This window comes from Anolis carolinensis, chromosome 1 (assembly GCF_035594765.1).
Source record: "Anolis carolinensis isolate JA03-04 chromosome 1, rAnoCar3.1.pri, whole genome shotgun sequence".
Classification (NCBI taxonomy): Eukaryota; Metazoa; Chordata; class Lepidosauria; order Squamata; family Dactyloidae; genus Anolis; species Anolis carolinensis.
In genome coordinates, this window is record NC_085841.1 from 194,386,258 (window position 1) to 194,403,225 (window position 16,968).

Consider the following 16,968-nt stretch of genomic DNA (forward strand, 5'->3'; position numbering starts at 1 on the left):
TAACCACAGAGTCATGCTGGAAGACTGAGAAATTCCTAAATAAATGTTCTCTCAAGTTAAAAAAGAACTAATTACTTTATTTGTGGTGTATCACTTTCATGGTCATCCTGTGTCCCTAACCCAAGAGAAGGAGTTTCTTTTTAAAAAAAAAATATGCCACTGCCTTAAACTAACTCTGGATTGTAGAATGTCAATGAGGTGAAATTCAATACTTATATAAAAAACAAAGAGACGCTAAGGATAAGTACTGGTAAGGATTTATCTATTTAAAAGATACTCACTTGGTCACCACCAGCCTGTTTTTTCTCATGCTTTCAACACCCGGCTTTTCTCTTTCTGGCTCTCCTTTCTTACCCGTCTGCTTTTTCGACTTTTTGTTGACTGCTTGGCTGATGGTTTTGGCACAATGCTTTGGCAGTAACTTTAAAAAAGATATAACCAACCTTCAGTTTCAAAACAGAGTTTAAACACACAAAAACTTGATCATTTCATGTCCTGTAAGCCTAAAATTCCATTTTATTATTTGAAAACCTTTTCTATTTTTTTTGTTTTTTATTGATAGTGAGTTAAGTTGTTACTAATATCTAGTGTAGCGCAGAGGGAGGGAGAGAGAGGAGAGGGGAGGAAACATTATACAAAATTAAAATGGGTACATCTATTTCTTCATATCAGTAACAATTACACACATATTACCTAAAGTATTAAAATTTATATATCCTCTATAGCAAAGTGCGGAGAAATGTTGTCCCAACTATAAGTCTGGTCTTCGTATCTTCTTGTATTATCCTGTGTTCCTTTTATCTTCTCCCATAGCTCTTCACCATTAAAAGTACATCTTTATTATTCTTAATAGATTGTTTGTTTTAAATCTTTTATCTAATTTTGGTTATTATCTAGCAAATCCAACCATTTAATTTAATCTGTTGATAAATTAGTATTGTGTAGGAAACTCTTTACTATATTTCACGATCATACTGTCTTCCCTTTTTACACATTACATAAAGTTTATGTATTTCTATATAAACAATCCAAATCTAATTAAGAGATACTAACATATCCATTACCTAAAATCTCTTTTTGTTTTCAATATACTACACAATCAGTACTGACAATATTATCTGGCCAGAAATTAATGTCTAATTTCAATTCTGTGGCTATTTAGGTAAAGTGCAGAACAGGAAATGCTTTATGGAAAGTCAACAAGGCAATAAGTTCTGTTATAATGTGTGTTTTTATAATGTGAATTGATAATAATGCCATTAGTGAATAAAGGAATACTATTCACAGAATGCAAACTTTTAAATGGCGAGAGCACGATTTCCATCTCAAGCATTCAAAACTGAAAAACAAGTAAGGATATGTCCTCAGGCTTTGGCTTAGTGATGAAATTCCTACCTGGTCACTTAGAGTACACTGCTCTGTGCAAATGTCTGTGATGAGATTCCGAGCCTGCTTTGCCATTTCATCCAAAAACATGTTACAGAGGGAGAGGCTACGGTCACCAATGTGATGCCTCTGTGAAGATAAAGGCGCAAACATCTTCTTCAGAAATTGTTTCCATTGATAACGAACAACTATATAATATTTCAAACATACCTGCACAAAGTCCATTTAAACAAAGAGCAATCATGTCACTTCATAATGACCAAGTGGGATAAAATCTTAGGGCCTTTCCACACAGCCATATATCTCAGAATGTCAAGGCAGAAAATTCCACAATATCTGCTTTGAACTGGGTTATTTGAGTCCACACTGCCATATATTCCAGTTCAAAGCAGATAAAGTGGGATTTTATTCAGTTGTGTGGAAGGAGCCTAAGTCACTGAAACTTGTCTGAGCCTATGTTCTTAGCTGGAAAATCTCAGCTTTTACTCAATTAAGCCATGAAAGAAAAGTACCCCTCACATTGGAACAGCAACAGCATTCACAATTTTACTATTTCATAGGATTCATACTATAAATACAAAAAACCTGTCTGAGAAGAAATTCTTATTGTGGCTTCCCAAGGAAGAAAGTGTTAAGAAAGAGGTTTTCATTAGCTGTAAGCTTGAACAAATTCTCTCTAAAATATAAGTTCCTCTTCAATTTGTAGACTGGCTAAACATGTGATTTGTTTGTCAAATCCCACATTATCATAAGGCAAATACTTTATCACAGCACTGGGATATTTTCAGTTAACAAAGCCTCTGACAAAGAAGCACTTTTTTACAAGTCTTTTTATTATGTCCTGCCTCCCTTTCCTCTTCCTCCTTTCTTGTTTAGCTGCAAGTGTTTTCGTACTACCAGCACTGTGAATATGATGAAGGGACATACTGCTGCAATCTAGCACTGAAATCTTCATCTCCTTCATCATCTTCACAGAGAAAGGGGGAAAGTGTACAGGCCTGCTTCACCATTATACAGCTGGTATGCTGTCGTTTTAAAATTCTGATTTTTTAAAAAATTCTGTGCTGCCTTTGGAGTTGCTATGGAAAGAAGGAAAATAAATAGTTTATTAATAGAATTTGCATAGTTTAAAGACTATTTCATTTGGTAATGCAGCTGAGTTTCAAACTACTGATTTGTAAACAACATACGTCAGCATGGTGTCAGGTGTACTATGTTTGTCTTTCCTTAAACATGAAGAAAAGTGCTTATTCTAATAGATTTGGAAAACTGAATATCAGCTGTTACAATTCTATACTGCATAAATACATAAAATAGTGTCACTTTGATTCTTTTAATAACTGTGCAAGTATTAATTTAAATTATATTACCTCCTCTGGGCACAGCTCATGGGTGCAGCTCATGAAGTGAGTGCAAAGCAGCGGGAATGCAATTGAGTATCTGGATTGAGAGGGTAGTTCCAAACATTGCTGAAACATCTTCTCAAAAGCACGGCTATAAAAGCTGTTCACGGAAACAAAAAATTATGTTTTCATGTAAGAGACAAAATAATTACAAATCAAGAAATACAGCAAGTGTGACCAAGTATACTATAAACATGGAAGGCAGATTTCATATACTGATCATATAATAACTAAATCCATGAACTTGTACAGATTCCATTAACAAAAGGCTTGAAGTTCCTAACACCTTTAGTGAACTAGCTGAAGAGAAATGAGTAAATTTAATTTCATGTTACTTTTCAAAATGATGTTTTCCAGAAACAATGTACAACAGGAATTTTTCCACAACATGATATAGCAAACAATGCTTCAATCTTAAAACAAAGAAAATATGTTTAAATCAAAAGACCAACATAATGCATAATCATAATATAACAAAAGATTTAGAAGCAATTAAAATAAAAGTTGTTCTACTAAACCATCCAAATTGGATACAATAGGATGTTTAAAATTTAAAGCACTATTTGGGAACATGTCTAACAGAAAAAAGGGAAGGATTTTCTGTCCTATTATCTGCAGAATCAAAAGGGCACCATGGAGGAACCCTCCCGCTCTTCTACCCTCATTAACTTAATTCAGTGTATTGGTGAATATGCAAGATAGCAGATAGGGAGCCAACACAATTCTTTCAACTCCACTGAAGCTTTCTTGTCAATCCTTGTTTCCACAACAAACCATTTTTTTCAAAATCTAATTATTACAGGAAGAGAAAGTGAAGAACCTTTTGAACAGGGGTACAGACAGAAAAACAAACACTACGTGGATGTTAAATCTTCCCTATGCTATCCAAAGCATATGCATATGCATACACATACATACACATGGCTGGTGTTACACTTAAAAATGTATCTGTTCCGACTTGCATACAAATTCAACTTAAGAACAAACCTACAGACCCTATCTTGTTAATAACTTGGGAACTGTCTGTACCATAATTTCTAAAGGTTTGGGGTTGACCTTAAGCAATGCCCAGACAGGGAAGTATTATTTAAGCAATCTTGTTCTGTACTAGAAGCAGGGAGTCAATTTGGCTGATGTAAATGTTGTATCGTATACCATGCTTAGTTCAAAGAAACAAGCAGGCACATATGTGCTATATTGGCTGAAATTTTTGAAACATCTTTAAGGGCAGCACCACACACACAGCATGTTACAGTAATCTCGCCTGAAAGTAGCCAGGGCATAAGTAATTGAGGCAAGAAGAAAAGGAACATACTACTTTTATCTACCTATTATCTACCTAATTGTTCAGCAAAATGAATCAAATGAGCATTTGCTGTAAAATGTGCTGGTTTTGTATTTTCTGGCTAATCTGTTAGGTCCAGAGTAGGTGCAGATGATTAATTCCCACACTATTAGACTACAGTGCTACACTGATTTTCCATTATAAAACAAAACACAAAAAAGTTTTAGCATTAAATGAAATGACTTACCAAAATATGGAAAGATCAGATGTTTCCACCAACATCTCCACCAAAGAATCTACCATTTTTGTGTGAAAAATGATTGTATTCATCATCTTTCCAAGTTCTCTGTGGTCTGCAAGACCAAGGGACGCCTTAGAGACACTAGTGTAGGCCTGTAGGTAAAAGGTAATTCACAATATATAGCAAGTCACATTTCATAGTACTAGAGTTTTAATTCTTACCACTATTTGTATTTCACACACACTTTAATAAAAATGGTCAATAAAAAAGGATAGGTAAAAAAAAGTCGTTCACAATAACTGCAGTTCTTCAGGTGGTTATTTATGTAAGCCATGCTGAGATCTCTTGATACCGAAAAGAGTAGAAATGGCTGATTAAATAAAATCGGTCTAATACCTTTGAGAGCTGAAGAGCTTTTGGCAATAACCCTGCTTCTACATATATGCCTAGGAATGTCAAATTCCTTACAAGAACAAAATCTGGTGAGGCATGAAGAGGGAAAAATGTGGGTTGTGTGAGATCACAAATGATCACTATACAGATAGCCAACCTTTTATTTTTATTGTTTTCTGACTTGTTATTATGTTTATTTATTATTCCACAAATGGCTGATTAACTGAGTCACTGGTGGTGGGAATCAAGATGTCACAAATGAAGTCAACTCAATCTGTACAAATGAACACCTCTCCTGTCTCTCTGGCATTGACCCAATAATGTGTTATAAAGATGTATGGCTCAGAAACACAGCATAAATCCATCAACAACACACCACAACTTATTGCCACACAGCCAGAATCCTTGTAATTATGATGGGACTGACAGAGAAGCTAAACTATACGTAATAAAGCTCATGGAAAAACTCATCCAGGATGGATTGCTCCTCATACCATCCTGAGAATCCACTTCCATAAATACTGAGAAAGTATATCGGCAAGTATAGTAAGTGTAAAACATTATGACCATTTCCTAGACAAGAGACGGTGCTACTTTTCTCTCATAATAGGTTATCTCAATGCTGACTTTTTGCAATTTGATAAAAATGTTTCCTCTAGGAAACTCTTAAGTCCTTCAGTGCGAATCTAGACAACTTCTGCAGACAAAGTAATGCTAGAGAATCGATTAATTCTTTGAGAGAATACATCTAGGAATTTCTATGTCCACCTGACGTTGACCACAGAGTCCTATTGGAGGATTAAGATTAATAGGGCTCTTCCAAACAGCCATATAAACCAGAATATCAAGGCAGATAATCCACAATACCTGCTTTGAACTGCGTTATCTGAATCCACACTGCCATATAACCCAGTTTAAAGCAGATAATGTGGGATTTTATATAGTTGTGTGGAAGGGGCCTTAAAAAGGTGTTCAAGTAAAAAAAGGAATTGTTTATTTATGGTTTTTCATCTTTGCAGGAGTCCTGTGCTCAAGCCCCAGTGAATGTGGGGAGCTGACTGTATGTGTGGCCATGAAATCACTGGGCAGGATTACTATTCAAAGCTACTGGACTCTAAAAGGTAATGTGAAGGGCCCTGCCCACTTGCTACTCACATGTAGAAACCAGAGACAATGAAGAAGCAACTGAACTTCCATTTTACTTTCAACTAAATATTTTGGACAGATTTTAAATTTCTCTAATCATCCCCTGTAAGTATTTTGAGCATGAGCGTGTGTGTACTACTGAAAATGTATACATTATTTTAAAGAATAGATTTACAGTGTCAAGATTATTTGAAGGTTGTTTGAACCAATCCTTATTTGTCTACTGCATTACTAATAGTCCACTTTGCATTTACAAAAACTATTTATATTCTTTCTGAAGAATGCTTTCCCTCTTGTTTAAATATTTTCAGGGAGACATCCCACAGGGATCAAAGTCATGGAACATTTTGCTACTGTTGCAGATGTTACTTGAAAAAGAGTCTGCTCATAAAATCTCATTTCGTATCCAAAGACTTCCTGGGCCCAAATGTAAAAATAGAGCTTTAAGCATATTTTGTCTTATTTTTGAAAGGAAACAAAATTCTAAAGCCAGCATTACATGTTTTTCCAACCCTGCTTTGCCTTTACAATTTCTTTGAACAACTGAAGAAAAGCAGGCCTTTTATATTATCTCAAAAACAACTACCAAGAAAAATGACTGGCTTAGTGTCTGACAATGTGACCCTCCTACAAAGGTTCTCTTTGAGATCGGGTAGTAAAATGTTGAAACACAGGGCATAACCTTCTCAACTCTGATTTGGCTGCACTGCTCTGTTATTACAGACTTCTGTCCTTATCACTTTATTCTGCACTTCCTAGAATGATCTGATACTATCTTGCACTCCTGTTTTAAACAATGGCCACATTTAAGCAATGGGTGCTGTTTATTTTATGGAAAACCTTACAGTTTACATTAAGTCTGCTAAGTATTTCAGGTTATGTATTACTGTTGGGAATAGGCTTAGTCATTATTAGGGACAGATGAGAAATTTGTTGTATTTGTATTTTAATACCGTATCACCTAATTCGGACCTGGCACCCCAGTGCAGAACTCAATGTGCTGTCAGAAATCCCTATGTTTCCAAACTTGTGGTGTGATTTTATCACTAGTACATCAAGTAAAAACAAAGAAGTTTCATTCAGCTATGATCAAATCTCAAGTCACATTTATCTCAACAGAGGTGCTTAAACCATGATTACGTTTTGATTCTACCCACTGTATGTAAACTCCCATCTATTTATATTTATTCAAAATGCTAGCCTTTAGGGAAAGGTGTATGAAAGTGGCTACTAGTATCAAGGATAGAATTTGTTTTACCTTTTTTGTTTTGAAATAGGCTTTAAACTTAGGTAAAGGGTTTGGATTGTTCATACAACAAATATTTATAACAATAATACTCTACTAAGGAACATTTAACCGTAACCATTTTAATATGATTTCTTCTTAAGGAAAGTCATTTTCCTTTTTGTTTTAAAACAGAAATGGCCAACTGCATTGAGAACTGAGAATTTTTTCTACCTAATTCCATTTGGCAGTCTACATCAGCAAATGTCATGCCTGAGGTGGCGTGATGTCACTCCTGTCTTCCATTCTGACCAATTCTTGGCTGATTTTGCCTTTCTTGGGACCTCATCATACTAGAGCTTGGATCCACTTTAAATCCACTTTAGAGAGGGGGCTTTAAACAGCTCAGCCAGACAGGTCCTGGGCCTCACCAAACTACAAACCCCAGAATTCTGCAGGCGGCAGAAATTGGATTTAAAGTGGATTCATGCTCTAGTGTGATGAGGCATTTGGTGTTTAGAGGCTTCGTATGGTTAGGGGAAGAAAAATGCTGCATTTTTAGGCAGTTTTGGCCCTTTGGGGGCAAAAGGTGCCCCTAAAATTGCCCCACAATTTTAAAAAATATATATATGCTGGGACTAGTTTTCTGGGGACTCAAGGGTTATATAAATTTCGTGCATACTCTTTTTAAAAATTGTGAAATCCACACAGAAGAATCATGTAGTGAAATATGGCTTAAGGTTACACACACATAGGTCTCGTTTTTGGATGGTGTGCAAGGGTCTACTCACGGGCCTCTTGCACTCCTCTCAATATCTGCCCATCTCAACAGCTGTAAACTCATCTCAAGGAGGGTTTTTGGCCGTGAAAGCAGAGGGAAGGTGACCAAATAGTGCAGGATTGCCTTCCACCCCTTCTGCTGTTCTTCAGAGAGTGAGGAAGAGAAACAATAATCTCATTTCTCTTTCCTTTTGAAAACGACAGCAGTGAGGAGAGACAGTCTGTTCTGCTCAGTTCACTCTCTTCCTGTCTATGCTATGATCATAACAATACGCTCCACTCTCCTCCTGTACGACAGCCTGGGGGGTGAGGTGGATGGGTTTGGAACTGCACTAAACTTTCACACTTACAATAAAGCATCTCTATATGATGGGGTTGACTATCTAGATTACTGCTTCGTAAACTGTGGGTCCTGACCCGAAATGGGGCCCCTTTAGCCCAATGTTGGGGTCCAGAATAAAATCTGAATGCCACCTATAGTGGTTGTTAAAGACATTTAACATGAATCTGTTGTGCAGTTTTTACAGTGGGATTCTGAGGAAAATGTGTCAGCTGTTATTTCATAAAAAGGAAAATTAGCCTGTTTAGCAAGCCTTGAAAATGCATATTTATTATCAGTAAATGTTTGATTTTTATACTCATTTTATATACCAATCTATCTGGGACCATGTAAAAATTTCTCAAGCCAAAAGAGGTCCCTAGTGGAAAATGTTTAAGCTGTGATCTAGATGACTTTATACTAATTTCTGTTAATGTAACCCATCCTTTATATTAAAAAAACCAATAGTGTGTTCAGAGGTTTGTACGCAAAAGACTGCAAATTTGATTACTGTTTTGAGTGCTTGCTCCAGAAATATGTGGAATCGATTTTTTTAATCAATTATTTTAAATCACCTTGGTTGAAAATGGATATATTCATAAGGGTACGTTTTAATAGGTGTAAGATTTACACTGAGTAGTGTTGGGGGTCATAGGTGGGATGCGGGGCAGGAGGGAAAGGGCTTGATAAGATAATGTAATTGTACTGTTTTTTGTTAGTTACTGTATTATTTGTACTTGATTTTTGCTTTTTGCTTGTAATCCATACACAATGAAATTAAAATATTAAACAATTTAAAAATAAACATTACTTTTTAAAAGGAAATTGATATATTTGTCATAGAAGAATTGAAAGGCAATTCTCACCTGTAATCTAAACCAATCGAGCCTCATGCCTCTGAAATCAAAAACCTCTCCATCTTCAACTGCATCATAGATAAAAATAAACCATCAACATTATTAATGCACGCTTTTAAAGCATACACGAAGGCTAGTTCATAACACATTGTGTCTGGCATTCTGCACTTACATGTACAGTAGAGTCTCACATATCCAACATAAATGGGCCGGCAGAACGTTGGATAAGCGAATATGTTGGATAATAAGGAGGAATTAAGGAAAAGACTATTAAACATCAATTAGGTTATGATTTTACAAATTAAGCATCAAAACATCATGCTATACAACAAATTTGACAGAAAAAGTAGTTCAATACACAGTAATGCTATGTAGTAATTACTGTATTTACAAATTTAGCACCAAAATATCACAATGTATTGAAAACATTGACTACAAAAATGCGTTGGATTATCCAAAACGTTGGATAAGCGAGTGCTGGATAAGTGAGACTCTACTATATATACATTCTTGGCTGGATGGGGCAAAGAAGGCTGTTTTCTTGCCCTTGTGCTCTGTCCAAAAGTTTACCACCTTGAAGCAGTTATCAAGCCCCATGAGGGATTGTTGCTGCTGTTGCTTATTGGAAAGGCAGGAAGGCGATTCAGACCATGAAAATTTGGCGGCTATGAGCTACCACAGGAAGGAAAACACAGGCATACTGCATTGGAGAACACACTCTTGTATTGTCTTTATTTGCTTGTATACAACCAAAAGATGAAAGTGATTGTAATGAAAGATATAACAACAAAATCATAAGAAGGAAAAGGATTATGTGTTTTTGACAGACAAACCTAAACAACACATATATAAAAAAAACAACATCATTAATACACACTTGTGCGTCTTTGAGATGGGAAGTTCATTTTAATATTTTATTACTATATTGATTATTCGGTTGATGTGAGTTTTCCAGGCTGTATTAAGAGTGGTCCAGCATTTTTGTGTTCTCAAATAATATACTGTATCCAGTTTGGTTCATCAAATGTTTTGCTAAGAACAACACACGAAAGTAAGGACAAAGATCAACCCAGAGGAAAAGTGTTCTTACCACAGATCAAGGGAACCACTGACTGCATAGGGAAACTGATGAAGAAACACAACTTACAAACTATCTACAGATCCAACAAATGCTATATTCATCAAAGGACGAGAGGTATCCTCTCACCTCTGCAGGAGTCTAGCATATATCATGCAGTTGTGAACAAGTCTACATAGGGACCGACAAATGCAGTACCCAGGTATGAATCAAGAAACATGAAAGGCACTGCAGACTAATCCAACCGAAGAAGTCAGCCATAGCAGAGCACTGGATGAACCAACCTGGAAACAGCATATTATTTGAGAACACAGAAATGCTGGACCACTCTAATAACCACCAAGTCAGACTAAACAGAGAAGCCACTGAAATCCACGAGCATGTGGACAATTTCAACAGAAAGGAGGAAACCATGAAAATGAACAAAATCTGGCTACCTGTATTAAAAATACTCTAAAATCAGGACAGTAAATAAAGAACAACACTCTGAAAACAGAGGACTTCCAGGCATGAAACAATCAGGGCCAGCTAACACCTCCCAACAAAGGATTTCCCTAGGCAGGAAGCAGCCAGGCTTTGAATATGAAAGGCCATTCAATAGTAATCAAGGTGGCCAACTGAAACATTCATACCTGCCTCAAACCTCCCATCCTGGACCTTCCATAGATATATAAATCCCACCTGCCTAGTTTCCAACAGACCTCACAACCTCTGAGGATGCCTGCCATGGATGTGGGTGAAATGTCAGGAGAGAATGCTTCTGGAACATGGCCACACAGCCCGGAAACCTCACAGCAACGCAGTGATTCCAGCCATGAAAGCCTTTGACGACATATTGATTATAATAAGATTGAATAGTTTAAATGGATGCATATAGTGATATGTCATATGGGGGGGGGACTGTTGTATTTAAAAATGGCATATAGTACCATGCTGTTGAAAAAATAATAAATATATAATTTTTAAAAAACACTTTCATTTCCCCCCTGATTAAACTGAGATCAATTGCTTCTCAATGGCCTGACTCAATTCCCCCCTCTTCATCTCTTTACCACCATAAGCAACAGCAGCGGAGGCACCTCCCAGATATTGACGGATCACTCTTGTTTCATGGAGACAAATAGTGTGATTGTTTATGGATACATCGATATGTAACCATACTCTGGGTCAATAACAGATATAAGGAATTTTAAAATGTGTGACGGTGTATGCAGCGTTCAGAGCCTGGGGTCACTGTGACTGGAAGAGTGAGCAAAAAGTAGCTTCTAACAGGGAACAGAGATAGAAACCACTTTTGTAAATCACATTTTTTCCAAAGTCTTTGAGTGCTGATAACTCTGAAGTTAGTTTCACTAGACATAGTTCAGGCTGATGGTTAATTCATATTTACCTTGTTTCACACTTAAGGAGGTCATAGTGTTTACAAAAGAAGACATAATGATGGATTCATCTTCAGGGCAAACTGAAAGATTCTAAATTAAAACAAGAAAATGACATGTTATAGCAATAATTTTTCTGATTAAGAACAAATTTAATAGAGAAAAAAAGCAACATGTACGTGCTTAACATTTCTTGCTCACATTCTATTGAATTTACTTGAAATATTTTGCCCCTACATTCTACTGGATACATAATACCTTTTATCATCATGTTATTATAAATATGCTTTCATATGCAATCAATTGCAAATCTCTGAAAATGGATTAATAGCAAGTTTCAATTTTGAACATGTAAGGATTCACTAAATACAATATCTGGGCTCCATCTAGTGGCTACTGAAAATACAGACATGTACTTCAGTAATTAAGTTTTGACTACTCTCAAACTAAAACAGGTAATCCTTAATTTGTCTGCGGTTGCATCTACACCAGTGGTTCCCAACCAAATATGGTCCATGGCCTCACCATTACTACACTATTGCAAAGAGATCAACTAGTCTCGTGAAACCCTCTTTTAGTGCTGAGGTTTATTAAATATGGTTTTCTGTGGGCAAGCAGATGGCGACTACTGGATGGCATATGTTCTGTTTCAGAAACTAGAGCTGATGTGGTCTATCAAATGCAATTTTCTGAATCAGCACCCCAAATAACCAAACCTAATCGTTGACCAAAAACTGATTTGTAACACTTTTGGTACCAATATTGGAGTGATCCCTGGTTAAAAAAAGTTGGGAACCATTGATCTACACTGCAGAATAAATGTAGATTGACACCACTTTAACTGTTATGGCTCAATACCATGGAATCAGTAGTTGGTGAGGCACCAGAACTCTTGGGCAAAGAAGGCTGAAGATCTTCTAAAACTACAAGTCCCATGGTTCCCTAGCACTGAACCTAGGCAGTTAAAGTGAATTAACTGCATCAATTCTGCAGTGTAGATGCATCCCTTGTGGTGTGTCTTTTGTATTGTCTGTTTTAATCTTGAGTTAGCCTAATGCAAAATTCTCATTGCTCACCTGCACAAGTTCATTTAAGACAACTGCATCAAAGCCTGACAGGTATTGCACGTAATATCTTTGCATAACTGGGCCATATTTTCGTACATGCGCTCTGAGTTCTTCCATGTAGAAAATCAGCTCTGCTATGTGCCTTAGGAACAAAACAAAGCAGAATACAAAAAATGTAAAAGGTGCACATTTGTATGTGAGAGATATCAAGGAAGGTATGTTAAAGCAGGCATCCTCAAATTGTGGCCTTTCAGACGTTTTGGATCTCCAACTTCCAAAAGCCCTAGCCAGCTTATTCAATGGTTGGAAATTCTGAGAGTTGGAAGCTCAAAGAGCCGGAAAGCTGAAGTTTGAGGATGCTTGCTTTAAAGGCTCGATAAAACATTTTCGAAAACAAAATCTGTGGAACAGGTCTGTATTTTCTTGTATTAAACTGATACAAAAAAGCAATTCTGCACTCTATTTGAGCACCAAATTAATGGAGTTTTTTTTTCCTTTAGGGAATCAGAACAACCTTTGTGTTGCTTTCCACACTTACTTTAAATGTTTTCTTATTTCAATCAGGTTTTTCAACTACATTGCTGCTTTTATTATTATTAACTGTAAACTTCAGTGAACAGTGGTATAGAAATAATTTAAACAAATAAAACTGAACATCTACACTAGCATTGTTTTACTTTATATAAAAGTGTATTGCAGACAGTTAAACCATGGCTGCGTGAATCCTGAAAAATTATTCCGAGCTCTATGACTTAAATTAATGAAAAATATATATGAAAAATATACCCTTGATGACTTTTATTTTCATAAAGGTCTTTCATCTCCTGGTAGCTGCCTGAGAGAGTTAAATACAGAGGTGGACACCACATACTTAATGGGCTATATAGAACCATCATCCCATTATATAGAACTGATGTGGCACAATTGATTAAACACTTGTGCCGACTGAACTGTTGACCTAAAGGTGGCTAGTCGGAATTTGCAAGACGGAAATGAAAGAAGCCTCCCAGCAGGATGGTAACACATCTGGGCGTCCCCTGGTCAACATCTCTGTAGACAGTCAATTTTCTCACACCAGAAGTGATTTGCAGTATGTTCTCAACTCACTTCTGACATGATACAAATAATCCCATTATATGACCTACAGGCCTTGCCTGCATGACTCCATGCTCTCAACTAATGTTGCCAGGAAATAAAAGGGAGGTTCCTCTAAACAGGGTCTTTCTTCATGAAAGGAATGCCTTTTCCATTTCAAAGCAACTTTCTAGTTGCTTACATTTTAAGGGGAAAAGTAGTGGGCTGTAGGTGAAGGGCAATTTTAATCCTTGTCCCAGGAGTTATGGTTCACCATCACATCCAGAGAGTCCTGTGGCTTGCACTGGCCATGCATCTGGACAAAACATGGCACATAGATCCAAAATGGCCAACTTTGAATACTGCCAGGGTTTAGGGTGATTGATCTTGGATTCTGGGAATTGTAGTTCACTTGCATTCAGAGAGCACTGAACCCAACTGACGGCGGATCTGGACCAAACTTGGCACACATACCCAACATGACCAACTTTGAATACTGGTGGGGTTTTGAGGTGACTGACCTTGGAATCTGAGAGTTGTAATTCACCTGCACCCAGAGAGCACTGTTCACCTCATGGGCCCACCAACATTTTCAAAGAGCCAATAGAGTCTACACTTAGACAGTAAAGGGGATTCCTATACAGATAGAGACATTCCAGTCCACTAGCTGCCATAACAGAATCAAATTACTACTTCGTTTTAGGTATCCTGCATGACATGTAACATAACACTATACAGGGCAAACAGCGTGACTAAAAAAACACACTAAGTATTAACGTACTTATCTATAAAATCATCTGCACTCTTCTTAGGCATGTTGTCTGCATGTCGAAGAAGCCAAATAATTTCATCACGAGCAAAGGATAATGCCATAAATACAAAAAGTGCCTAGGGAAGAGGAAAAGCATTAAAATGTTTCTTCACACACAAAAGATATGTGCAGCTATGCAGCACATGGAACTGCAGTACATGCAAGAAATAAGTTTTGGAGATGAATATTATCAATTAAGTGTAACATATTTACCTTTGGACCCAACAATCCTGGCTGATCTGACAAGACTGTGGCGAGTTCTTTCAATGCAGACCGTAAAAACTTGCGCCTTTCTCGGTGCATTGAGCCACTGTTTTGAGAAAAAAAGTGCTTCAGTGCAGCAATATTGTATTTTAAAGATCATGAGGTCTCTGGCAGTCATATCAAAACAGTTGAAGTACTAGACAAATGCAGTTTACACATGTTATTCCTTAGGACCAATTATTAATAAAACTATAAAGTCGCCTGTTATTATGTTGCTAATGAAAACCTAAACAAGCAAACAAACAAAAACCAAACACTGTAAGTTTTTATTTTAATACTTCATATTGTCCGTATCTTTGAATTCTACAGGTGACAATTACAAAAGGGAAATGAAGCACGACACATTTTTTTATTTTAAACCACAGACTCTTAAAACACAGCTGACACAGTTACAACATCTGACTGAAAAATGTGATGGGTAGTATTTTATCGAAGTCATTTTACAGGACACTTACGCATGTGATACAGCAGCTTCCTTGCACTCCCTTATGTCGTTAATACGTTTGTTATAGCTGCAAGTGTAAATAAAAACTATAAGCATGTTGTTTTTTTAAAACATCCTTTTTATACAACTGTAGACAACAGATAAAAAAACAAATCTTCCTAAACTTATCTACTGACAAATGAAGGCTCTCTAGATTATCAGTTAAAGTGGAAATTAATCCCACAAGGACTCAATTTAACTAACAGTTCCCTGGATATGCCCAGTAAAACTATGTAACCTAAAGCTGTACAGGAGTTAGGTTACATATTAGTACTACAATGTATCAGTTCAGGAAAGTTTCATACATTCTAGGTTGAAATTCACTATAAAAGATCCATTTCCATTAAAATAGCTTTTAAGACCTCGTACTGATATAAAACGATCTGGAACTTAGGTATAAGGCCAAGAAATCACCCACTTCATTACTTCTATTCATTATCCAACCCCACATGTAAGGATTTCATCAATGTTTTTGAAAAGTTAATAATCGTGATGAAAATAGATACAAGAACATTCCAGCTTCAGAACAATGATGGAAACCTACATAACTGAAATGAGTTTAGGGGTGTTCTTGGTTTCATTTTCATTAGACTTAACAAGAAAGCAGGATAATTTCTAAAATGGAACTCACACCCAATCTTCTTAAACTCTAAATCTCTTAAATCCTTATTCCTGGAAATATCCAAGATTGTTGTTATGTCACATAATATTTAACCAGTAAGAGTTGAGTGCCAGGAAATTTAGTCTGTTAAAAAAAAAAAAAACAAAAAACAAAAAAACCCAACAACAACATACCCTCTTATGTTTACAAACAGGTCCTCTGCAGCTTTGTGAATATGGAAAACTTCATCCCGAAACAGAGCCAAACAAGAGCTGCTTTGAAGGGCAAGCTTCCATAGGGTCAAAGCTGTTGCATCACTATTCAGGATTCCATGGCACAAAATAAATCCAACTTTGAAAAGAGAAAAAAAGAATTTGAAGAGAGGAAATAGCTGATAAATAGAAATGTAAAATATATAAAGTTAGATTGTATTCTATTCAGCAATTAGTTTGATTAATCCCATAACAAACAAGATATTTATTTTATTGAAGGCAACATTTGAACCTTCAAGCAGTTTCTGCTTTATATAGTTCTTTTAACATACGTCTGGAATACAGTGCGAAAACCCTGATGATAAACCTCCATAGCACTGACGTCAGATACATTTCTAAAGGTTATGTTCCAAGTCCCACCATATTGCAAATGACAGCTTCACATTCATTTCTAGCATATCAGCTTCTATTCCTTCCAGAATGTTTAATTACTAGAGAAGAAACACATGCATAAGTCATCCATTCCAAAAAATATATTAGACTTGAGCCAGTCAAGGATAAACATTTTAAATTTTCATTGATGTTAATGACAGACAAAAACCAAGTGAAACTTAAGATTGAGCTTAGATTTCTGAGTGATATGTATGGGATTCTGAAATGTTTAAGCTTGGATCCTCTCTATAATAGCTGCATCTGTAATTGACACAACTGTACTTAGGCAATGGAAATAATAAATTCTATGTCCCAGCTTTGGCTTCTCCACTCTCTCTTTGTTAATGCTTAACAAGCATTGCTTTTTTTCACTTAGATTAATACACAAGCAAGACAGAGAAGTTTATCCTCATATTATGGGTGAAGGCCATGAGGGAAGCTTTCACAAGAATACTACTCCCGGGGAGCTGAGAATGAATTTTTTTCTTTCATTAACAAACAGCTAAGGAAAGGATTAAGCCAGTGGTTCTC

The 16,968-nt window shown here is 36.4% G+C and overlaps 1 protein-coding gene across 4 annotated transcripts in view; it reads right to left on the reverse strand.

Moving 5' to 3' along the window:
• nckap1 (NCK associated protein 1) overlaps window positions 1-16,968 on the reverse strand; it is a 78,630-nt gene that overhangs the window by 28,877 nt on the left and 32,785 nt on the right. For all 4 annotated transcript variants that reach the window (XM_008115485.3, XM_003223910.4, XM_008115484.3 and 1 more), the window contains 11 exons: window positions 15,988-16,144; window positions 15,164-15,220; window positions 14,658-14,754; window positions 14,415-14,521; window positions 12,569-12,701; window positions 11,504-11,585; window positions 9,045-9,103; window positions 4,322-4,467; window positions 2,757-2,889; window positions 1,396-1,515; window positions 282-421 (listed from right to left, as the gene is read on the reverse strand). In XM_008115485.3, coding sequence (XP_008113692.1) covers window positions 282-421; window positions 1,396-1,515; window positions 2,757-2,889; window positions 4,322-4,467; window positions 9,045-9,103; window positions 11,504-11,585; window positions 12,569-12,701; window positions 14,415-14,521; window positions 14,658-14,754; window positions 15,164-15,220; window positions 15,988-16,144 — 1,231 coding nt within the window. The remainder of the gene's footprint in view (window positions 1-281; window positions 422-1,395; window positions 1,516-2,756; window positions 2,890-4,321; window positions 4,468-9,044; window positions 9,104-11,503; window positions 11,586-12,568; window positions 12,702-14,414; window positions 14,522-14,657; window positions 14,755-15,163; window positions 15,221-15,987; window positions 16,145-16,968) is intronic.